The 25,475-nt window shown below is 42.1% G+C and overlaps 2 protein-coding genes across 2 annotated transcripts; both read left to right on the top strand.

The window, feature by feature from the left end:
* Positions 1-1,454: 1,454 nt before the first annotated feature.
* On the top strand, positions 1,455-12,353 carry LOC121685693 (calpain-2 catalytic subunit-like). Its single transcript, XM_042066366.1, has 21 exons — positions 1,455-1,788; positions 2,263-2,332; positions 4,228-4,346; positions 5,229-5,362; positions 5,518-5,686; positions 6,167-6,250; positions 6,378-6,463; positions 6,930-6,998; positions 7,398-7,558; positions 8,344-8,513; positions 8,664-8,675; positions 8,814-9,025; positions 9,274-9,310; positions 9,419-9,484; positions 9,564-9,621; positions 9,706-9,770; positions 10,223-10,291; positions 10,501-10,579; positions 11,637-11,753; positions 11,966-12,024; positions 12,129-12,353. The coding sequence occupies exons 1-21, from the start codon at positions 1,552-1,554 to the stop codon at positions 12,150-12,152; spliced, it is 2,097 nt and encodes a 698-aa protein (XP_041922300.1). The 5' UTR covers positions 1,455-1,551; the 3' UTR covers positions 12,153-12,353.
* A 166-nt stretch (positions 12,354-12,519) lies between these two features.
* Positions 12,520-25,450, top strand: capn1a (calpain 1, (mu/I) large subunit a). The gene is made up of 23 exons (XM_042066365.1): positions 12,520-12,639; positions 14,738-14,766; positions 15,375-15,621; positions 16,574-16,643; positions 17,334-17,452; positions 18,156-18,289; positions 18,411-18,579; positions 18,785-18,868; positions 18,966-19,051; positions 19,880-19,954; positions 20,069-20,229; positions 20,592-20,761; positions 20,949-20,960; positions 21,428-21,639; positions 22,219-22,258; positions 22,361-22,423; positions 22,747-22,804; positions 22,939-23,003; positions 23,111-23,179; positions 23,309-23,387; positions 23,508-23,621; positions 23,740-23,798; positions 23,928-25,450. Exons 3-23 carry the CDS (start codon positions 15,376-15,378, stop codon positions 23,952-23,954), a joined length of 2,112 nt encoding a protein of 703 aa, XP_041922299.1. The 5' UTR covers positions 12,520-12,639; positions 14,738-14,766; position 15,375; the 3' UTR covers positions 23,955-25,450.
* The last annotated feature ends 25 nt before the right edge of the window (positions 25,451-25,475 follow it).

The following is a 25,475-nucleotide window of genomic DNA, read 5'->3' on the forward strand; positions in this document are numbered from 1 at the left end:
AAATAAATAGTTAAAATATAGATAAATACAGATAAATAATATAAATAGATAGTTAAAATAGGCATTTAGCTTAAGAGTTTCAAGCATTTTCTTCAAATACTAAATAAATAGTTAAAATACAGATAAATAATATAAATAGATAGTTAAAATATGGTAATCAACCTTACTTCTATACATGTTTCAAGTAAATTCTTCAGAAAGCCATCAACCTGTTTCATGGTCCTCTTTTTTCATGAAAAATACAACAATTTTAACCATGTACATTAATTTCAAGCATTTTCTCTAGTCTTGACCTTAAATCTGAGCATGGCATTGAATTCCCTATATGTGAAAACCTATAAAAGCACATTACATTCAGGTTTTTACCTTGTACAGTCTAAAAGATAAGTGATTAATTAGATTTTGACCTGGCGGCAGCGGCCATATTGGATTTCTCCATTTTGAGGCATTATGGGACATTTTTGAGCCTGGCATACAGGAGATTTGAATTCAGCACCCTTCAAAACCCCTGAAAATGTTGTATGCCAAAAATTAACATGATTTGCCTTCAGGGTTAATTTCTTTTAAAAATTGACCTAGACTAAGAGAAGAATGGGTGAATTTGGACGCACTTCATATGCCGAAGTGAAGCTGAAGCGCTGCGCAATGCTGCGCAGGAGACTGTGGCTCACTGGTAGTTAAGGTAACTTCAAATCAGCGCGATTTACCCTTATAGGCTACTGCACATTACAAGATCTGTATGAGATGATCCGCAGCACTGAAGTGAGAAATTATTTAACTCTTTGTGTAGCCCCCAAATTTCAACCTGAATATTGATGGGGACATTTCAGTCGTAATTTGATATTGGTGTGGACACGTCCTTCGGTCCCCACGCAAATCTACGCCCATGCAGGCAAGCAAGCAAGACCAGTGTCTGAGTCAGCAGTGTCTGAGTCAGCAGAGGGTGGTGGACAGACCACTGCCGTTGAAGTTGGAGCAGGGCAGTCGAACCTGTTGTAGAAGTGCTTCAGCTGGTTCGCTCAGTCCAAATCTCCCTCCACAGAGCTGCTACTCTTCCTCAGGCCAGTGATTGTCCTCATTCCGCCCCAGTCCTCCTTCACACTGTTCTCCTGCAACTTCTTTTCTACCTTCCTTCTGTATTCTCCCTTAGCAATGGGCTATACTTCCCTGTTTCATCTGATCAAGTATAATATCTGGGATTCGTCAGAGCTGTGTTTTTTAATGGTAGATTTTCACTATTATGCCTCAGCAAGCGCAAGAACCAATATACAGGTTAAAATACAAAGAGACTATTAAATTCTATGGCCCAAGTAAAGTAATAAGTACAAGAAAAAATATATAAATTTGCAGTGTCAATTCGCTCTAGGGTAGTGTAAACAAACGATGCTGGAGAGAACATGATGCCAAACCACGCCTGTAAGTAGGCGAAACGTAGCAAACGTAGAGGCGGAGTAGGAATGCAAAACTTTCCACCCAACAGTAACTTCGTTTTCTTCCTCAGTCTTACCGACGGGAAGACCAGAAGTGGGAAAACTAGATTACAGTAGCAGCATGGCTGGGGTGGCATCCACGTTGGCCAAGAAAAGGGCACTGGCAGCGGGGTTTGGCACTAACGCCAATGCAGTGAAGTACCTCAACCAAGACTTCGAGTCGCTGCGGAGCCAGTGCGTGAGCCGTGGACAGCTCTTCAGCGACCCCACCTTCCCTGCCGCACCTGAAATCCTCGGATTTAATGAGTTGGGGCCACGGTCGTCCAAAACCAGAGGCGTGGAATGGAAAAGACCCGGGGTATGGCCAAGAGACAATGTTGAATTATCCCTCGGTTCATCTGTCCTAATCCTTTGTGTGTCTATTCAGGAATCGTTTATTTTCTAAATCTTACAAGTGAGGCGTATAGTCTATTCTCACCAGTCAAGATGTGTATGTTGTGTAGCATGCGAATGAATTGCACAGGTTTTCAATGGGCGTGGTCGGCGCTGACCTAACTTCCTGACTTTGTCGGAGTCATATTTTTTGTAAAAAAATATTTTCCATGGTGCATGAAAACAGTGAAGTGGATGACTCATTCATCAGGTATTTAGTTGTAACACTTATTTCACTCAGAGCTTCCAACAAGTTGACAACCTCATGCAAAAATAATGCACTGAACCAGAACACACATTATAATGTGTGTTTTTTGGTTTTAAAAGTAAAAGAATCATTGTTCTTAATAATTAATATATTGGATGTTGAAACTGACAAAACCTTCATATGGGTTTTCAGGAACTGACATCCGATCCTGAATTCATTGTCGGAGGAGCCACAAGAACAGACATCTGTCAAGGAGCTTTGGGTAAGAGCACATACAGAATGCTCTCTGTGTCTAAATGCATGATTCGCCGTCAGTGTTTATTACAAGCTATGATGAAAACAACTTAAAATGAATGCCTTTGTACCTCATTATATCAACTTGATCAAAGTTTTTCCTTAAAGGGGAACTTGGCAACTATTTCAACGTAATAAACCCGTTTAGAAATCATTTGGATAGTTAAATGATCTGTTCCGGTGAAAATGGTGACTTTTCCCGCTGCCCCTAGCGTCCCCAGGCGGAAAACCTTGCAACATTGAGACTACCGTCCCGGAAAGAGAAGTGAGAAACAAGAAACTCGTTTTAAATCGTGTTTCTTACCTTGTAACATCCACATTGTCTGCCGAACTTATGCTAACCGTTTTGCTAGCTTGTAAACAAATCCATGTGCTTTATCGTTACCTTTTCCCACAGTTTTGAAATAGCATAATGCACAATTTCTCCAGCAGAGGGGGAAATCCTGCCAAGTTTCCCTTTAAGTCAAAAAACAACAAATGCACATGCACAGAATCAAAACATAGCCCACTTGTTGCCAGAAAGTACCTTGAGCATTAGCTATTCACATTATACTTGGTATACAAATGAATGAAGGAGGGGTATGTTTTTTTTTGTTTTTTTTTCCGGGTGAGTGCAATGCACAGGTTGTGCCAAATTAGATAGCTCTAATTATTTCCACATTGCAGGAGCTTTTGTATTCTCTGGGCCTGTTATCAGGGCAGACCCACCGTGGACCCGCCTCTCCTTCAGAAGTGTTTGCTCAGTCTATTCTGAATTGAATCTGTATACTGTATGTGCCATCCAGCAGAAAAAGCCTAGCGGAAGGCTGCCTCAGTACTCAGTATTATAAAATCAGCTATGTTGGCACTCATACAGTCAGAGTGTGTGCAGAGTATGTATTGCGTGAAGATGAGTCACTTGTTTTGTGCCTGTACTTGTTTGGTATAGTGGCATTTTCTGTGTGTATAGTGTAGATTAGTGTAAATGCCATCCACTAGCTCTAGAGGAGTGATGATAATGTTGGCTAAGCCCATGTGTGGGTGGTGTTGAACATGAGAAAATGCTTCTTCCTCAGTGGTAAACACCATTGTTTCTTAAATGACACCATTGGGTATGCGTTCAAAAGTTATTTTAAGGAGCACCATTAGATGTCCCGATTGCCATTGTCACGTTCTCTTGATAATACATGGAATTGGAATTTTAAAGTCAGAACCTTAACGCCCTCTTGGAGCGGAGCACTCTAGAATCTTTGGTCAGAGACCAAACATCTGGGACCAGCATGGTTTCTGTGTCTGGCAGAATAATAACCCTGAATCAGAAGTGTGTGTGTGATTTGCCAGGAGGCCCTACAGCAGGAAGACCCACATGCCAGACCGGGTGGTTTTTGAAAAGATGTACTCTGAGTCTTCTCACACATAATGTGTCTGTTTATTTAAACAGCTCCGCCTATAGAGTGAAGCGAGTCTTCTTCACTCTTGTGAGTGAGTGTGGAGCTTTATAGTATAGCTATAATGTGAAGTCAATGAAGGATGACATCTAAGACATTTATATCCTCTAATTTGATTGAGTAAATAAACACTCGTTTCAAAACAAGACAGTCATGGCCTTGGTTTTTTAATTTGGAAGGATGTACTAACATGCAAGGGGGAAACGGTGAATGAAGGAGACTCTTTGCCAGTGAAAGAGAGCTTTGTTGATACTCTAGCCACACAAAGTCCACTTCAGGGGTTGGATGACCATAAGCTGTATAAATTTAGACTTTTTTTATCACAAGACAAGCAAGTGAAAAATGGACAGTGAAATAAAACGTCATTCACATAGATAATGCTAGAGTCTGAGATGTTTCCCAAGTACATGTTATGCTACATCTGTCTCTCCCACAGGTGACTGTTGGCTTTTGGCAGCCATAGCTTCTCTGACTCTGAATCAGGATGTCCTTGCTAGGGTTGTTCCTTCTGACCAAGGCTTTGGGGACAATTACGCCGGCATTTTCCACTTCCAGGTGAGTTCATTTGCAAGCCACTTCTGAGGGTGCATTGGTTGTATGTTTACATTTTTGTTTATTAGTATTATGAAGTCACAAAGTAAATTTGAGCTACAAGACAAGGTGTAAAAAAGGAAGCAGAGGACTTCCCTCTTTCATCAAGTCTTTCGTTCAGTGGTTAGTTTTGGCAATTTTCATGTAATGGCGTTCTTTTGTTGTCACATGTCATCTTTCAGGCATTGCATGTGAGACCAGATAGCACACACACACACACACACACACACACACACACACACACACACACACACACACACAGACATACACACTCACACACCAGTTCTCATGCATGGCAGGGTCTCACAGCTGAGAGTGGTGTCCCCATATGTTTCGTTGTGGGAGTTGCTAGGTGTGGTCAGAGGAAAGTTTTAGCCTGGATAGGAAGCCAGTGTGACTCAGTGGAGGGGAAACACCGCTGCTCTGAGGGAAAAGAGCCAGTGTGATGTGTTTATGCGCTGTCTGTGTTTGATTTTCCTCCAATGGCCGAACACTGCTGACCAAAATGTGCACCCTCCTCTTTTCCTGTTGTGTAACCAGCTTGAATTACAATAGGCTAATACAATGGGTGAAAACATTAATTTGAGATGTGTTAGGAATGATTCCCTGCAGCAGTCATTTAACTCTGAAAAACAGATGCAATTATCAGGTTGGCCACTTTGCATACAACCACTACATTCCTTTACTGGGGTGTGTATTGTGGGCAGTCCTTTTTGGGCCTCTCATGTGGGTAAATCTAGCCAAGATTGATTTGTTTACACATTTCTAGAGTTGCAATTTCTGTGCTAGAATTTAAGAATGTTGCTGTAGTCTGTACTAATTAGTGAATTCCTCGTGATTCTGCAGTTTTGGCAGTTTGGGGAGTGGGTGGACGTGGTGATTGACGACCGTCTGCCCACCAGAGACGGAGAGCTGCTATTTGTTCACTCAGCAACTGGCTCTGAGTTCTGGAGCGCCCTGCTGGAGAAGGCCTATGCTAAGTGAGTGCTTTTGCTGCCACACCACATCTGATCACATAAGACGCCTCCAAGAATCCCTAAAGCACGAAATGACCCCAGTGTTGGGCATTCAAAGCTGATAGCTCAAGCACAGGCCTAAAGCTTGGGGTGAGTTATGTCTCTTCCTCCTCTCTCAGAGTGAATGGGTGTTATGAGGCCCTGTCGGGAGGTTCCACCACCGAGGGCTTTGAGGACTTCACTGGAGGGATAGCGGAGAATTACGAACTGCGGACAGCTCCGTCCAACCTCTTCCAGATCATCCGGCAGGCCCTAGACTCTGGAGCGCTGCTTGGCTGCTCCATAGATGTAGGATCCCATCACTAACTACTACCCATTTACTCTCATCATTAGATTATACATGCAAGAGACTTAAAGCAACACCAAAGAGTTTTTTGTACCTTAAAATAATGTACCTAAAATCGTTTCAGTGGTTCATCAACTCGTAACAGGGAGAACGGCACTTCTGCATTCGCTTTGCGGCCCTCTATCGGCTATAACCGCGCTATGTAAGTTTGCCAGATCGGGTAGCGGATCTGTATTTCGATGGAATGAGACATTAGAAACTTCAAATTTGACTTGCATTTGATGTCGCAATACATCGTAGGCTACTTTCATAAACTCATGCAACATATTCTACTATATTCTATCTCTTGTCTGTGGACATCCTTATTTGCAAAGCCGGTGATAAACAAATAGCGTGCATGCGACAGAGGAAAAGTTCTTTTGTGTTGCTTTAAGGCTTAAGAGTCAGTTCTGTTTTGGTGACCTTATTTACTTTTGCTACAGATCACCAGTGCGGCAGACTCAGAAGCCATTACCTATCAGAAGCTTGTGAAGGGCCATGCCTACTCACTGACTGGAGCCGTAGAGGTGACTGATGGGTTTACACTCACAATCATGAAAATTAATGAATGAGCGAATGACTGAACGAATGCATGAATGAATTATTAATTAACAAATTAATTAATTAATTAATTAATTAATTAATGTGAACCAGGTGGGCTATCGAGGGCGAAAACAGCAGCTGGTGAGGGTGCGCAACCCATGGGGGCAGGTGGAGTGGACTGGAGCATGGAGCGATGGGTAAGACCCACTGTTCAGAACATAGACTGTTTTGTGTGTCAGGCTTATTTTAATGTAGTCTTGAAGTTAAATCAAAGTCCTTTTAGGCAAGTCCCTCCACTCGGCGGCCATATTGCAACGCTTTTTGGGCACTCATCGGGCATCCTATACGGCAGAAATGCGTGTGCGCAAGGCTTTACAACACCAACCTTGCTCCAGCGACGAGTTCACAACACATGATTGGCACGATGTCTTCACAACGCACCATATGATTGGCTCAATGTATTCACATCACACCACGTGATTGGCTCAATGTATTCACATTTCGATGTTTTGCCGTGAAAGGGGTGGGATATGTGTAGACAACGGCCATATTGGCGTTACAAACTAACCCCATGCATTTCTATGGAGGATTTTTTGAGTGCTGTGTCTCCTCATTAGAAAGTCTCTGGTTAAATTGACATCCCACTTGTACCTTTTCCTGTAGTTCTTCTGAATGGAGTCATGTTGATGACTCAGAGCGTGAGAACGTGAAGGCAGATGATGGGGAGTTCTGGTAACGTGAATATTTAATTAAACCACTTAATTAATTCTGCATACTATTTGTCTGTTTGTGTAGATAAATATTCTGTGTTTACATATCAAAGGGAGAGTACCGTAGATGTGTTGTATTATTTTTGAGGAGGACAGAGGAGATATACTGCAGAGGAGAGCCCTCCCACTTTGAATTACACCACAGATCACAGAAAAGCAGATCATGATAATTATCATTATTATTATCAGCAGTTAATATTATTAACTGAATATTATTATCCTGAATACAGTAATGCAACCCTTTTGAGAAACATAATTATAGTTATATACAGTAGTTGGATTACAGTATAGTATTAGTTATATTACAGTTATTATAGTAGTTGTGAAATCAACTTCAATTGTATTGTTTGTGGTTTATAAGGATGGCGTACAGTGACTTCATGAGGCACTACTCACGGCTGGAGATTTGCACTCTGACCCCTGACACTCTGACCTCTGACGATCTGAAGCACTGGAGTGTGTGCAAGTTCGATGGGACCTGGAGGAAAGGCTCCACAGCAGGAGGCTGCAGGAACCACCCCTGTAAGAGACGGACCTCAAAGCCCATGTTAGGGCTAACGTTACTCACAACAGACACCACCATTATGAGACCTCAAAGCCCCTCTTAGGGCTAACGTTACTCACAACAGATGCCGCCGTTATGAGACCGTGTCGCCATAAAAGCGCCTGCTAAATATCAGTCAACTTTAATGTTAACTTTATTATCATGTCTGTGTCAAGTACAGTACTTATGCATTTAGCTGACTTCTTTAAGCATTTAGCCGACACTTTTATCCAAAGTAACTTACAGATGCCAATTGTAGGGGCCAGCAATCTCTGCCTCCGCTTCACCCTGGAGCAACTTGGGGTTAAGTGCCTCGCTCAAGGGCACAACAGTGGCAGCCAGGAATCTCATGAAAAATGACTTATGGTGACCACTGCATGCTAGCCATAGCCTGGTTGACACCAGACCCTTCTCAGTTGTAACTGAGAGTGGGTCTGGGAAAGGTAAATTAACTTATGACCTCCAGCAGGAGCGTAAATAACAGGGAAATAAAGATTAAACTGGTGCATTAAACTCTAACCAAATCGTTTGCTGAGCAAATCCCAAATTTGCCGGAAGTTCAAATGGGTATTCCCATGCTATGCTAGCCATGGTAAACATGCACAACTCTCAGAAACCACCACAGTCTATGATCATGAATCATGAATTTATTCCCAAGGTGTCTGAGGATGATTAAAGGTTTTACTGTTAATCTATTGTTGCTGTTGTCATCATCATTATCATCTCTGTTGACTTTGTCTGATGGTTTCGTGTTGTCTTGCAGACACCTTCTGGATGAACCCTCAGTTTAAGATCACCCTGAATGAGGAGGATGACGACCCCGGGGATGATGAGGTGGGCTGCAGTATCGTGATAGGCCTCATCCAGAAGAATCGCCGCAAATTGAGGAAGGTGGGAGAGGACATGCACACCATTGGATACGCCATATACGAGGTGAGAGACAGTGGACTAGTGAACTGACAGCTGTCAACCTCTGATGGCAAGGGCTTGCTGTATATGCTCCAAATTTAGCTGTTATATGGCAGTGTAATGCATTCCAGTTTCACTGGAAATCCTAATGTACGTCTTTTTTTGTTCTTACAGGTGCCCTCTCAGGTGAGCATTCTGCTTTATGTCTTCTTGGAGAAGTTTTTTTTGGTTTTAAAGGCTTCATATGCTCTGAGACTGAACAGGAGTAGTTGTGGTTCTACTGCTTTATTAAACATGTCCCAACCAACCTTTGGCCCTCTGCAGTTCCACGGGCAGACGGAGGTCCACTTGGACAAGAACTTCTTCCTGAGCCACGCTCAGAAGGCGCGCTCGGAGACCTTCATCAACATGAGGGAGGTCAGCACGCGCTTCAAGCTGCCACCGGGGGAGTACCTCATTGTGCCCTCCACCTTCGACCCGCACCTGAATGGAGACTTCTGTGTGCGTGTATTCTCAGAGAAACAGTCAGAGATGCAGTAAGGATCATACACATTCTCTCTCTCTCTTCCTCTCTCTCTATGTATCTATTTCTATTTCTCTGTTAGCCTACTTTATTTATGCAAAGTAAAAAAGTAAAAAATAGCCTGCGCCATCACCCTGTTAACAAGACATACCACTAACACACAATTGTTTGTATTTCACTTCGGATGAGCAATGGATGAAAAAATAATTAAAACTGTTCATTATTCTGCATTTGATTTGCTCTACTCCTTGTCTTCTACAGACCTTGTGATGATCCTGTCGATGCTGAACTAGATTATGTAAGCCATATTATGTCTGTTATTACTTTATTTAGTTTGGACAAGCTTTTCTTGTTTATTCTTTATTCAAAACTACAATGGGATTTCTTTTTTTTTTTTGCTCTCCAGGACGTTGTATCTGAAGATGAGGTGGAACCTGGATTCAGGGGATTGTTTTCAAAGCTGGCAGGAGATGTAAGTACATCTGCCTCAGGGTACAATGAAATTAAAGCTACCAGTGATTCATTAAATTTAACGGCTAATTTCCTCCCAGGACATGGAAATTTCTGCAACAGAGCTGAGGACGATTTTCAACAAGATAGTTGCCAAAAGTAAGTTAGACGCTTTCTATATGTTATAACCCATGAGGTAAGAAATAGCACTGTGAATAATGAGATTGAATAATTTGTCAACAGGAACAGATATCAAGACAGATGGCTTCAGTCTAGACACATGCAGAACAATGGTCAATCTCATGGACGTATCCTTTAACATCAATCTTGTCATGTGTCTACAGTAGCTCCTGCAGCCAACATGCAATGAGTTAAATCTCCACTTCAATTTGTAAGACCATGATGACAGACTGTATACTATAGATCAGTGATTCTTAAACTAAAAAATATTAGAGGGGTCGCAAAATGATTTGCAGTCTGGATTGAACACATTTTATTTTTCTAAAGACTTTTAGTCAAAGGCTGACATTGGCATTAATGCCTTTGGTGTTGACATAGCCTACTTATGAGAAGACATTTTCTGCCTTTACTTCCAATGCCCATCTCACAACATTTCGAAACCAAATTCCGCCGGTTAGAGAGAAGGGCGTCGCGACACTTGATGCATGTTTTTTTGGGGGGGTCGCCAGACAAAAAGTTCAAGAACCACTGCTATAAATCACAGTAACTATAAATGGTGTTCTCCTTAACTCTTGCGCAGGACAGTGGTAATGGCAAACTAGGCATTGGAGAATTTGCCACACTTTGGAAAAAAGTTCAGAATTATCTGGTAAGGGATACTCATACTCGCCACAAATAGACTCACATCCAAGTTAGAACTATGTCTGTAAACTCTTGCACAATATTATATGCCAGCTGCTGGAAAAACACACAAACAGACAGCTGTGTTGTCTGCAGTGAAGTGATGAGACAGCACAACCCAGCATGTCTGTTCATGTTTTACTGAGACCCCAAAGTGACCCTGTCTCTGTCTTGCAGACCATCTATAAAAAGAACGACCTGGACGGGTCTGGATGCATGAGCACGCCGGAGATGCGCATGGCCTTAAAAGAAGCAGGTATTTTCCAATGTGGAAATTCACCATTATTACAGGGAAAAGCAAATGCATCTCAACTTAATAAAAATTTTAGATGTCTACTATGGTGCTGCCCATGTTGTTCAGTTCTGTATTACTTTACTGATGGAAACAAAAGCAGCTATTTTTTTTTTTTTTTCAAAACAAGACACCTGTGGGGTGTACTACGAATCTCGATTAGTGGGTTAGCGAGGTATGTTGCGCTCAAAGCCAGGCTATGCTGTGACACGAAAGTGGATCTGTTTTAGTGTCTATATCACCATGGTATCTTATGCTGTCAACCAAACCTGGTCTGGAGGAGGTTATGTGCTAAATTATAGCTCAAATCGTGTAATCTACTGCACACTGACCAATCAATTGTCTTAAAAACGAAGTTCTCTCACGTGTAGGATTCTGTCATATACCTTACAGGTGGAGCTCCGCCTCTACTAACATTTTGGATCTCGTGTTGTATGGATACCATACAACAACTGATGACAATTGATTTATTTGATGTTATAGGTTAGACACAAAAAAATACCGCAGTGTAGATTAAGCTATCGCTCATGATTGCGGAAGTAATTGTTTTAAATAGAGGCGGTCTTGTGCGTCTCCACGTTTCACGATTGGCCAACGTCATCCCAACACCGAGAACGCGCACAGATCTGAGCTGAAAGGCTAGTTTGACAAATATATCACATAACTGCTATCGTAGAATCACTTAACGTATACCCCTGAGTCAAGGCTTTGTCAAGCCTCGATATTTCTACATAGCCTAGATATGTCTAACGTGCTTCGTAGTATACCCCACTGCCAGTGTATCATTCAGAGATGTGGCCGTTTATTACAGATATTTTTAAAAAAGGCATATGGTTCAAAGTGATGTGCTATGCAACCTTAACTAAATTCAGAACCTTATTTCTCATCCTCGGAGTATCCCAGGCCAGAACATAAGAAGACACTCTTACTTTGATTTATATGCAGACTGAATTTGTAATCTGTTTGTAATGTCATTTCCATTACATCTCCAGTTGTTTCAAAGCATTTCCTCTCTGAACAGGTTTCACCTTGAACAACAGTATTCACCAAATTCTGGCAGCACGTTATGGAGAGACTGACATGACCATTGACTTTGACAACTTTGTGTCCTGCGTGATGCGCTTGGAGATGATGTTCAGTAAGTTTGCTCTACTTTCCTAATGTTAAGACATCACTCAACAGCAAACACCACTTCAGGAATTAGTATTTAGTATGGGCAAAGTAGGCCTATGTCAATAGCATGATAATAGTGAAATGATCTAAATTAATGTATAGGCTAGCCTAATTTAAGATGGTGGCACTGCCACATCTATAGCTTCTTACTCATGAAGTTGTTCTATTTTTTTGTAGAAGTATTTAAGAAGATTGATACGGAGGGAAGTGGCGCTATTGAACTGGACTTCTTCCAGGTAAAAATCCTTTTACTTTTAACTTAGTATTTTTGGCACACCCATGTTTATATCTAGTTTGTTTGGGGTGCTCATATGCAGGTGTCATTGTTTTTCTTTTGCAGTGGATAACCTTTGCCATGGTGTAGACTCAGAGGACTCCAAAGTCATCAGACAACAACTCTTCATTTTCAATTTAGTATATTATTCCGGTATTTTAATTTTAACAAATTCAGTGCCAATATCTAAACTCTGTTTTTATTTTATCTTATCTATATGTATATTTTTCTGATGTTTTAATGGAACTGGTCCTTGTCAACATTAATAAAGCCAGTGTTTGTAAACATAAATATTCAGCTCTGAGTTTCATCTTTCCAAACAATTGCTATGTTAAAAAATTATGGTAGGCCTATAAGTTGCAACTACAAAAGTCAACAGAAGGATTTAGGTTGCACTGCACGGTGTTGTCCCTTCGCCCCTCCCCCTGCTGGGTTGGGCTTCATACTGCAGCTCTTTCCAAGTGTGCAGAATCCTGTCTACACACTTAAATCCAACCTGAGATTTAACCGCTATTGAACAACGACAACCCCATTTGACGAAGCTAACTGAAAGGTTTTACGGGGACCTTTCAAAGCGGTAAGTTTGACGTTTGATCCCTTGACCAACGACACTAGTTTCATTGCGGTTATGTCGCTGCATGAATGACATATTTTGAGTGAAACCAGGCAGACAAATGTGGACTGACTGGGAGGACTGGCCTGCTTCTCGACCAGTCCCTTTCGTCCATTCTGCCGTCGGTCCATGGGTATTCCTGGGGGGAAAAGATCCAGCTGGTGTAATCTATTAAATGAGTTATTTTGATTTGTGTCAAATTCTGTCGGCTACGAATGTTGTTCAGTGTAAGGGTGAATTAAACGTCGGTGTCAGAACGTCACCTCTAACTAAAAGAACAGAACTCCGCTGTATCAAACATTGATAGAAAGTTACCGCCCAATCAAAGTGCAAAATCTACATACAAAGTGTCTCAGCAACAAATTTTGCGATGTGCACCAACCTCAATATCCTCTCCAGCTGTAGCAACTACTACAACTGAGGCCGATTTTAATGTTTATGAAAAGCACTGTAAGTAAATAATTCACAACCTTACAGGCAATTTTAAGTGTTTCAAGCATGCCAGTAACACATGCTTAATTTAAGTCACTGTAAGTCACTGTCTTTCATTATGCTTGCTTGCTTGCTACTGTGTGTCTCATTGTTGCCAAGGTCTCTTGGACTCTTTGTATCAGGAGGCCCAGGTCCTGTCATGCTGAGTTAATGAGATGTTTCTGTTCCTGGGTGAATTGTCCAAGCTTATGTGCTTGTGACAACACAGCATATAGACTGACTGTATCAGCAGTTCCTCACTTTCTCTAGCTCTATGGATCAACACGTGAACACACTCACTCACACACGCACGCACACACACAGAGCCAGCAAGTGAATGAGACTGATCTCCAACTCATTTAGCAGCAGCAGTGATGGGTTATTCTGAGATTGTTTAGAGTGTAATAGGGGAGGCACCATGAAACTCCAGAATGGTGCTACCTTAACCATTTGTTCAGTGTCTCAAATACTAAACACCCTACTGGAGTATCACTATGACAACCTTTACATCCAGCAGGGTTGGAGGATTTGGCAAGAATCCTTTTGTAGCCTGAAACATGGCAAAAACAGCTTTTGCACATTAATGACATTGCACTGCAGTCTACCATGCGTGTTTACGTTAGAAATTGTGTGTGTCTTTGTGTGTGTGTGTTTTTATATTTAGCAGAACAGTTAGAGATAGATATGTTCATGTTGTTTAGTTATTTAGCTGAACAGGAGATATGTAATCATGTTGTTTAAGTATTTAGCAGAGGGTTTTTCAAATCAAATCCATCACAGCCATACAGCCATACAATAGATACATGACTGTTTATTATTTCATAAATACTCTTCCTAAATAACTTTCCTGAAACTGCCAAGTACTTGCCAACTGCCTGACATGATTTGAGGCTAACTATGTCTAATAATACCTTACAGTTAGCTTGTGCATAAGTTACAAGTACATAGTAAGTACATAAGTGGACTGTCCAGATAAGTGGGACCTCAATTTCAAAAAATGAGCTTGAGATACTTTGTTTCTAATGCGGTGAATCAAAACCACATTTCCATCATACTGCTTCACTTGCATTACTGAGTGCTGATGCCAAGCCAGTGCATCACTCTCAAACCAATAGCATAATATAAGGATGCAGTCATTGTTAGTCTGAGACGGACCTTTGATAAATGTTTGCAATGGATAATCGGTGTGTGGGGAAATTACACTATTGGCATTCCTTAACTCTCTGTCAGAGTGGTCATAATTAAATAAGAACCTTTGGTTTACTGTAAGTTACTCCAGCATCCATGCCTACATTTTGCATCTTCATCTTAGGAGGAATCGTTTGCAGATATCTTGTTTGGCCTCTCCTGGATGTAGACAGGCAGCCTAGAAAGGGATCTGTCTTACACACTGTGTCAATATTTGAGCCTCCCACCAGCTGGCTCTGAAGTTTCAACAGAACTCCCAATCGGCTGATGAGAATCTGCCCCCCCCCCCCCCACCTCCCGTTGTATCATGTTACATCAGTGCTTTTTCACCTCATTTTGAATAGTGTGATAGTTGAACATGTGGCATGTCACTGACTGATATGAACCCTTTTCCTCTCTCAAGCTCCTCACCGCCTCCCCACAAATACTCAGGTACCATGTTTTCAACCCTCTTGTGTTGCTGTAGTCTAGGCTATTTTCTTTAAGAAGCTCTCTGTAGTTCCTTGCTTAAACCCTCCACTCAAGCATTATTATTATTATAATTTTTTTTTTTTAAGTGCATATGGGCCTTTGCTTCAAAATCAGCCCTTTATCATAGTTGAGTTCTACATCTTATGAATCTTATCCCAAGATTCTAATCTGTTATCTGTTATATTTTTTCTTCTTCTATTTTTCACACTTATGTTTGAGATGTGTTTGTTGTTAAAGCGAACCTTATGTGTGTATGTGTGTCAGGCATCCAAACTCTGGTAAACAGAAGAATTCCCTGCTTTGGCACGTGCTCCCTTTACTAGCTGTGAGACAATGCAAACGTGTGTGGATGTGGGTGCGTGGGTGTGAATGCCGTGCCTCTGAGTAACCAAATTACTGTATACAGCCCCCCCTACCCCACCCCTTTAGCTGATAGCCCAGCCCAGCCCAGCCCAGCCCCACTTCGCCTGCTTGCTCCTTGCCACCTCTGAGGCTGGGGCTATTTTTACCCCCACATCCCGTCCACTGCAGGCCCTAACAGCCCCGTGTTGTATTTTTATCTGCCCCAGTATGTTCTCCTACGGAGGGATCTCGGCAAACATCAGTGCGGACAGACTGAAGGCAGAGGGCATGGGATCCAACGATCAGGCACTGCACTTCCTCAACCAGGACTTCGAGGCCCTGAGGCAGGAGTGTCTGGAGACGGGATGCCTCTTTGAGGACCCCTGCTTCCCGGCCGAGCCCCCCTCGCTCGGCTTCAAGGAGCTGGCGCCATACTCCTCCAAGACACGTGATGTGGAGTGGTTAAGGCCAACGGTGAGGGCGAAAGCAAGAGGGAGATAGAGAGAGTGAGCAAGGCTAGGGAACATTTTACAAACCCCCAAACGGAATGCCCAGATATTGTATTAACATTGCCTAGAGACAGGGGATTTTTTTTCCTATGGTTTCATTTTTCCAAAAATAAACCCCTCTCACTTTACCACTAAAGAATGGCCTATTACAAACTATGTAATTTGCTCAATAGAAGATAGAAAGATTTTATGGTCATTGTAAGCAGAGCAAACAACAAAATTAGTGGTGCAACTTCAGTTAGTGCATGGGAAAAGTCAGAGTTAAAAATGTTTAAACAACACAAGAATAAACACCTAAACACCTAATAACAACAACGAGGTTGAGAGACAGTTCTACAAGAAACAGTGCAGAATGATCCCTGTATATTTCTGAACAGAATTCCTAGTGGCTGTGGGCTCTCCTTGGTGGATATTAAGCAATCCTTCATGTCGGGGCCTAGTCATAGCCTAGCTGTTATGTATTTTCTCACTCTCCTGTATCCAGGAACTCTGCAGTGCGTTTGTGGACACATCCAGTCATGGGCTCAACAGACGCATGCCTGGTGGGTTAGTCACTGGAGGCCCTCCCAGCGTGGCTGAGCCTGAGTATGACTCCAGCCCACCCCTCGGTGCTCTCTGCTACAGTTGTTAGCACTATGCAGCTCAGCTGCTAGCCTGCTCACTGGCCTATGTTTACGTCAACAACAAGAAACACCACCTCACAATAAAGACTTTTTAAAGAAGTGGAGAATACTTCTGCTCAGTATATCTGATGGCTAAATAGTTGCATTCTAAGTTAGATGAATGAGTGTTATTTGGGAAATATTACTTGAAAGCTCACAAGAGTCTTGATTTTATCTTATTTGAATTATATTATGATGTCTACAATATTATATTATATTATATTATATTATATTAGGCCTATGTTCTCCTTGTAGGACCTGACAGATGACCCTCAGTTTATTCTGGGTGGGGCTACCAGGACGGACATCTGCCAAGGAGCCCTCGGTGAGATCAAGTTTATCACATAGAGTTCATAACATTTTCAACCCGTTTTATGTCAACGTTTCCACATGTGCCTTCTGTCTATTCCCTTGGAGCATATTATAACTGGTAGCAACACCCCGTGTTTGAAAGGGAGGAACGGATCCATACTAGAGTGTCCCTATAGTGAGTCAGAGCAAAGGGTGATGTTTGAATAGCTGCCCAGGGTGTGACGGGACTGTTGAGTCATCCAACGATCTCCCAGTGATCAGTCACTTTGTACTTTCAAGTAGGCAGGGCAGTAGTCAGTTGTGCAGATTTTATTGCATGCTCGCCCACTTGATAGATCAATTTTTTTATTTTTATAATGTGTATCTCACTGAAAGGAAATCTGGGTTTCAGTTGTTTTATTTTTATTGTGTGTGGTCAGTATTGGCCTTAGTAGCCCACAGTGGCCCCGAGGTACAGTTGCAGAGATACCTGGCTGTGGAAATTTCCTCTTTTAGTGGGAGATTCCTCAGGATGGCAAACAGTGTGGGCCCAGTATGAGTCCTGCCCTGACACACAGGCCTCTGTGTAGGCCTTGGTCAGCTTAGTTTAGAGCTTAAAGTTGGCCTAAAACCATGCTCTCCCACTCCCCCTCTTGGTCATCACTGGTACTGCTCACCAGGGAAGCAGTCGGTAGCATTTATCTCTATCTTTTTTTTCCCCAAGGTGACTGTTGGCTCTTGGCAGCCATTGCTTCCCTTACTCTCAATGAGAGACTTCTTCACAGAGTGGTACCACACGGCCAGAGCTTCCAGGAGGACTATGCTGGAATTTTCCACTTTCAGGTACTAAGGCCTGAACTGTGTGGATAGGAAGGGAGCTCTCCGCTATAAGAAACTGCACTTTAGTTGGTACTGAGGTTTTGTAAATCCAGATAATTTGTGTCTGGAAATGTGAGAAGTGAGAAAATTTCCCAGGTCTGTGGAAAAGGATTTGGTCACTGGTTAAACTAAAGGGACACCAGGCAACGTTTTCGTGTCAATTAATCATCTTCGTAAGTCGGTATATGGTTAAATGACTCATTACAGGGCGAATGAAGCCACTCTCACTGCCTGTAGGAAGAATATCCCACTTGCAAGTTCGGTGTATCCTACCCGCCGACCTTCAGTCTCACAAAGTCTTAGACATCGCGAGAAGCAGGATCAGTTTACATCCTGCATCCCCAGCACAGTGGCAGGCTAACGAAACGCTAGCGATTGTTGCAAACGTGTGTATAATGGCAGAGCCGGCGAAGAAGCAGCGAAAACCTTTGATGGAAGATGCAAAGAAAAGGAAAAGAGCTTCAGACTGAGCGAGGGCTCGCACACGTATTGACACGTACACACGCTAGGGGGAGCTTCGTAGAGAAAAAGCATCAGGCTTGCCTGGTGTCCCTTTAAGTGTAGTTATCCCTTATGGCAGATGATATCAGATGTGCAGCAGTATCAGTTTGTGCTCCTTCTGTGTCTCTGACTGATGCGTGGTTGTCCTGTCATTTCAACCCTTCAGTTCTGGCAGTTTGGTGAATGGACGGACGTGGTGATTGATGACCGGCTCCCAGTGAAGGATGGCGAGCTCATGTTCGTCCACTCAGCTGACGGCAATGAGTTTTGGAGTGCCCTGCTAGAGAAGGCCTACGCCAAGTATGACCTACCTCCAACCCCCCCCCCCCCCCCTTTTCAATATCAAACCTCCTCAAAGTCTAAAGATCCTGTACTCTATAGTGTTGTGTTGTGATGATGACTTCCTGTCTCCTTGTGTCAGGCTGAACGGTTCTTATGAAGCCTTGTCTGGCGGCAGCACCACTGAAGGGTTTGAAGACTTCACCGGGGGCGTGTCCGAGATGTATGAGCTCAAGCGACCACCGCGGGACCTGTATCGTATCATCAGCAAAGCTCTTGAGAGAGGCTCCTTGCTGGGATGCTCGATTGATGTAAGGGCACAACCTCTAGCACACAGTATGTAGTGTTCATTATGTATCTGTGTATGTGGACATATGATGTAAAACATACTGTATTTCATTGTTTTTGTGCTTGTACACCACACAATTGTAATAATTTTGAATCCGGTATAATTTAAACTGTTATATTTCTTGCTGAAATATGAGCTGTAATTTATGTGTAAAATGTGATTTTCAGATCACCAGTGCCTTCGATATGGAATCTGTGACTTTTAAGAAGTTGGTGAAGGGTCATGCATATTCAGTGACCGGCCTTAAACAGGTAGCCTTTCTATTGTGTGAAGATATTAGTTAGGGTGTGTTTACATTCATGATGATGACGAGAGTGATGTGTGTCACTTCCTGCTTTCCTCTGATAGGTGGATTTCAGAGGTGGAATGGAGAAGTTGATCCGCGTCAGGAACCCCTGGGGTCAGGTGGAGTGGACAGGGGCCTGGAGTGACAAGTGAGCACTCTTTTTTTCACCTCCCAAAACATTTTCAGAAGCCTCGCTTTTTTGTTTCTGCTTCCTCGCTTTTCTATAAACGAAAGGTGCGCTGCAACGGTCAGTGAGCGCCTGGAGGTGAAAAGACTGTGTCAATCTGAATGGCCCCTTGACCGTCTCATCTTCATTTTTTATCAAAAGAACAGATAATAATAATAATAATAATAATAATAATACATATAATTTTTTATAGCATTTTTCAAGACACTCAAAGATGCTTACATAGGTACATAACAAACCAACAAGGGACATGGACAAGGTTACGTAAACAGAGAAAAACACACAGGTACATGGACAAAGCTGAAGACAAAACTAGAGAGGTGGGCAATGAAAAGAGAAAAGCTATGAAAGTCAATACAAAAGCTGCAAATTAGTATGCCAACAGATAGTAAATGTTAATGCAAGTAAAGTAACATGATGTAGGAATTCCTCTTTTCATCAGTTATCAATTTACTGGGTACCCATTTAGTGTGAAGGGGAAAGAAAAAGATCAAGCCCTTATCCATGGCAACAGCATTACATAATGCAATACCAGACGTTCCGGGCACACATCAACAATGTCAGAGATTTCTTTCTCTTTATTGTTAGTCAGTGTGGCATCACACTGAGGTTGAAGCTGTTATTTTAATGTAGAATAATTTTATTGTGTTGCTTAAGATTACGTTTCAGTTTGCATTTCCCTGGCTGTTCCATTGCATTACAAGCAAGCTATGAAAACCTCATCAGCATTATGCTACAGTACAAAACTACATTTCCCATGTTAAATATTTTCCTGGTTTTGGTTTTCAGCTCGCCTGAATGGGATGAAATCGATCCATCTGAGCGAGAGGACCTCCATTTACAAATGGAGGATGGGGAGTTTTGGTAAAATATTTCCACTTCTTGATAAAAAATGGGCATATGGCCAGCATAAAATATTGTATTTGGAAGCTGTCGTAAACTCTGTTTGACTTCATGCTCTGAACTGTATCCTCCCAGGATGTCCTTTAACGAGTTCTTGAGGCAGTTCTCGCGGCTGGAAATCTGTAACCTCACGCCGGACGCGCTGAGTGGAGACAACATGAGCCACTGGAACACCATGAAGTTCCATGGCACGTGGAGGAGAGGGAGCACGGCAGGAGGCTGCCGGAACCACCCCAGTGAGTGAAGCACCTCACTAAAGCAACAATTCATATCTATGGCCTTAGGCATCGACATTCAGTGCCATTTTATGTACCCAATTAGTCAAAAAACACTTAAAGGGTCTTGATCCTACCCATTTAACCACGTTACATAGTTGCAATAGCAAGCATTCTGAGCACAAATTATCAATGTCAGAGACTTTATTTTCAGTACAATCAGTGTTGCATCAAAATGAGTTTGAAGCTGTTGTATAAGATCACTCTGTGTTCATCCCCAGACACATTCTGGATAAATCCCCAGTATAAGATCACTCTGCGTTCATCCCCAGACACATTCTGGATAAATCCCCAGTATAAGATCACTCTGTGTTCATCCCCAGACACATTCTGGATAAATCCCCAGTATAAGATCACTCTTCTGGAGGAGGACGACGACCCCGAGGATGACGAAGTGGCCTGCAGCTTCCTGGTGGCTCTCATGCAGAAGGATCGCCGGCGATACCGCAAGCAAGGCCAGGACATGCACACCATCGGCTTCGCTGTCTATGAGGTGAAATCAGTGTGTCATCATGGTCCGTTTTAACGACTTTAACGACATTCTTATGGCTTCAGTCATTTAGGGGTGGTCATATTCATATGTTCAGTCTAGCTACCTGATCACACACACTGTGGTAAAATGACTGCCTTTCTTTTCATATCTAATTGTTACTTAATTTTGCTTTCCTCTCTTTGTACAGATTCCAGAGGAGGTATGGATTCACACTATCTGTTAGTGTTCTGGCCGAGTATGCAGGTTCATTCATTGTGCTGGACATATGGTGACATTTTGACACTCGCACACTGTTCTGCTAATATGGAGAGTACGGGTTTTATGCCTTTTATCATTTTATTTGAAAGCAGGACCTCTCTCACACTGGAATTTGCACATGTAGATTAAAACAAATTCAACAAACCTAAACAAACAGCTTACTTACCTACATTACCATCACTTACACATACTGACCTCTCACAGAATATCAACAAAACAAATGCTATTATCATTTACTTATAAGCACCCCACCTTTTATGAGTGATGGGTAAGACTGTCCGTGCCACATGCCATATTATGCCAGATATCAAGCGTAAGCCAAACTAGTGACCCCCTCGTAACTAGTATTCAGTCACACCAGGCTCACCGTTCCCCATGTCTACCTCCCTCGTCTCTGTCTGCGCTCAGTTTGCCGGCTGCCAGAATGTGCACCTGAAGAAGGACTTCTTCCTATCCCACTCGTCGGCCGCACGCTCCGAGACCTTCATCAACCTGCGGGAGGTGAGCACGCGACTGCGGCTGCCGCCCGGCGAATACCTCGTCGTCCCCTCCACCTTCGAGCCCAGCAAGGAGGCCGACTTTGTGCTGCGGGTGTTCACCGAGAAGCAGTCGGAAACGCAGTGAGTTGGCACCTCTGCGCCCTGTACCTGCTCTGGGTGGAGATAGAGCACCAGTATGAAAGAATGTTTATGTTCAGCTATTGGGCCCCAATTTGGTTGATGGACAAAGTGCAAAGTCTTAAGTCTAACCAAAGCTGATTTAATAACTAAACAAAATCTATTTGCTAGTTTAACATCATGGGCAAGAGAGTTCAAAGATACAGCACACACATGCAAAAACGATAAATACTGGGGTGCTGGACAGAAAAGCAGATGCAAAGATAAGAACGATGAGTTTGCACACCAGAATCTGCTCCTTAGCGTTTTTGTAATGGTATATCACCACGTGTAACGTTTCGGGCCCTAGCAGACTCATCATTCTTATCTTAACATCATGGGCAAGACATTGAAGCGCAAACATGGATGAGTCAGCTGATGAATGCCACACAATAGCTGAATTTCATGCACAAGAACTTGCTGACAGACTTTGCACTTTGCCTGCCAAATAAATTAGGGCTCATTGTGTAGATGTGTGTTTTCAAGTTTATTGTAGTCATCTTGGAAAAAGAATGCATGATTGTATTGCCGTTCCATTCACAGGGAGCTGGATGACGTGATTTCTGCCGATCTGGAGGATGAGGTCTGCATTCTCATCACGACTTCAACTTCATTAGCATTAGGCAAATTATGTACTCACCTCTCTCATTTTCTGGTGACACTTTTTTCTTTTTTCCAAATTTAGGAAATCTCAGAAGATGACATTGATGATGGCTTCAAGTCTATGTTTTCTCAACTGGCAGGGGAGGTCAGTCTGCTTCATTGTATAATTAGTACCGTATTTTCCGGACTATAAGTCACACTTTTTTTCATAGTTTGGCTTGTCTTGCGACTCAGGTGCAACATATATATATTTATATATAGGTTTTTTTCCTCTTCATGACACATTTTTTGACTGGTGCGACTTATACTCCGGTGCGACTTATAGTCCGGAAAATACGGTACATAGAGTATGAAATACTTTTGCCAATATTTATTAAAACTTACATATAAGTTATATGATTATCTATTAGTGAGATGATTGGTATGATTTTATCTAATTTGCATCCATGATAATCTTCATGGTTCCAGGATATGGAAATCTCTGTTCGTGAGCTACGGACCATTCTCAACAGAGTGGTGTCAAAACGTGAGTCAGAACAGTCCACACATTACTCATATTCTTAGATTATATTAAACGATCAAAATGGTTAACGATAACAATTAAAAAAGGGAACTTCCAAAAAATCTTGTTCTATTAGACTGCTCTTTTTGTCATTTCAGATAAGGACCTTAAGACTGATGGCTTCAGTATGGAATCCTGTAGGACCATGGTCAACCTAATGGATGTATCCTTTGGTTATATTTATATTTTAAATGCTAATGCACTCAAGGTGTCTATTTGAGGTGGTCTGAAAATGTTGTTGCCCTTAGATTGACCTTGACATTTATGCAGAAAGATGGCAGTGCCCGCTTAGGATTGGTGGAGTTTCAGATTCTGTGGAATAAAATCAGAAAGTGGCTGGTAAGATTGACTCATTTGAATGTACCTGTGTTCTCTCCCTATAGTCCCTGTTCTCTTGACCCATTTAAAATAATAAACAAACATAGGAAGACTTGTGACATGTATGAAGTTATGGCTGTCTTTCTGTAGGGGATCTTCAGACAGTTTGACCTTGACAAATCAGGGACCATGAGCTCTTATGAGATGCGCCTTGCTGTTGAATCAGCAGGTTTGTCTACCTGTCTACCTTTTTGTGACAATACACCCAGACAGACATTATAATGTGTATATTATAATTGCTCTGTGCAGTACCTGTCAAGCATTATAAATATTTTCCATTTTGCTTTAGGCTTCATGCTGAACAATAAACTGAACCAGATCCTGGTGGCCCGTTATGCAGAGAACGAGGTCATCGACTTTGATAACTTCATTTGCTGTCTGGTCAAGCTGGAGGCCATGTTCCGTATGTCCCCTCACATTCCATTAATCTGCCTGTGATTGAGCCTGGTAGTTTAGAAACTGGAGTTTATACAGTCCAGTTGTCCCAAGTGGCCTCATCATTTTATGTTGGTTTTCCACAGGTTCCTTCAGAGATTTAGACAAAGATGGAACCGGGGAAGCGGAGATGAACTTAACTGAGGTAATTAACCTGTTAAATGATTTAGATTTTTTGTATTGTTATTTTTTGTACAATTAACAATGTTTGGGCAAATCATGACATCTCACATTAAATTGCTCTCCTCCATCTTTTTGTCTCTGTTGCGTTTAGTGGCTGTTCATGACCATGTGTGGTTGAGCTGGACCAGTTCTTTGTGAGAAGAGGAACAAGCAAAACATAAAATCCAGAGCTGCCTGCAAAGCCTAAAAAGTCCCACGTAGTCTAACCTTACATCCACTCAGCACACCGCTGCCAAACCTCCCATAGACCAGTGGTTCTTAAACTTTTGTCTGGCGACCCCCCCCCCCCCCCCAAAAAAAAAAAAAGTATTGCGACCCCCTTTACTCTAACCGGCGGAATTTGGTTTCAAAATGTTGTGAGATGGGCATTGGAAGCAGAGGCAGAACATGTCTTCTCTTATAGGTAGGCTATGTCAACACCAAAGGCATTATGTCAATGGCAGCCTTTGACTAAAAACCTTTAGCAAAATGTCCAGACAAATCATGCAAATCATTTCGCGACCCCTCCGATATTTTTGGCGACCCCCAGTTTAAGAACCACTGCCCTAGACCACCAGTAACCATATGTGCTGCAAACTCTGGTAGTTAACCAGGTAGAAGAGTTGGTTGCCACGGTTCTATTGGTTGTCTATGTAAACAGTATAGTTTGTCTGCATGGTCAAGGTGAACACAGCATACTGTGTTGTTTTATTCTATGCACTGTAAATGCTGTTTTGTTGCATTGTTGATAAGTATGACATTTGTCTAGCAGGTATAAATATTACATATTTTATTATGCCAGGTTAGGAGACTTTTTTTTTGTATAATCTGACACTAATTTTTACCAGACACTGTGAATGAACAAAACGTGCATTTAGACACAACAAGAACAATCAGAAGTTATCATTCACTTTGAGTAATCCCACAGAGTTCATTACGGCTGCTAATTATTTCAAGATCATGTCAGGTACAGAAATCTAACCTTGTCATTGCAATGCATCGTTGACCACTAGATGGCAACAGCTGCTTATCCTGCATAGAGCCGTCGGTTTCTATATACGGCTCTGATCCTGCAGGTACTACTGATCTTTGATGGCTATGGATTCTCTGTCTGCCATGGGATTATGCCACTGTATGACTTAAAAGAATGACTATATCTGCTAACTGAATTCTTGCCATGGAATCAGTTATCACTGACTGATGACTGATGAATTAAATTTCTTGAATTTCCCCATGGGGATCAATAAAGTATCTATCTATCTATCTAAATAAGACTAATATCATGAGGTACAAGATGAACTGACATAATCATGATTTGTTGTTTTAGAATAAGCCTCAGTCAACACCACAACTTACCTGAATGTAACCATTAAGATAAAATTACATTAAAGGATCAACTGACATCTCTTCATGTATTCATGTTTTTTTAGAAATTATGTTATAGAAGTATTCAACCTTTCAACTGCTGAGGTGGCGCACTGTGCTATGTTTACACCAAATTGCATCTTTATGACTGTTTCACAAAACCTATATAGCAGATAAAAATGGGATTCTTTGGGTGTCCTGTCTGAATTTAGCTTGGAATTGGTTTCAGAAAAGCAAATACACATACATTACCATTGGGGATTTATTCTGTGCAGCTATCCTGTCCTTTGTTCGT

Source organism: Alosa sapidissima, chromosome 16 (assembly GCF_018492685.1).
Source record: "Alosa sapidissima isolate fAloSap1 chromosome 16, fAloSap1.pri, whole genome shotgun sequence".
Taxonomy (NCBI): Eukaryota; Metazoa; Chordata; class Actinopteri; order Clupeiformes; family Clupeidae; genus Alosa; species Alosa sapidissima.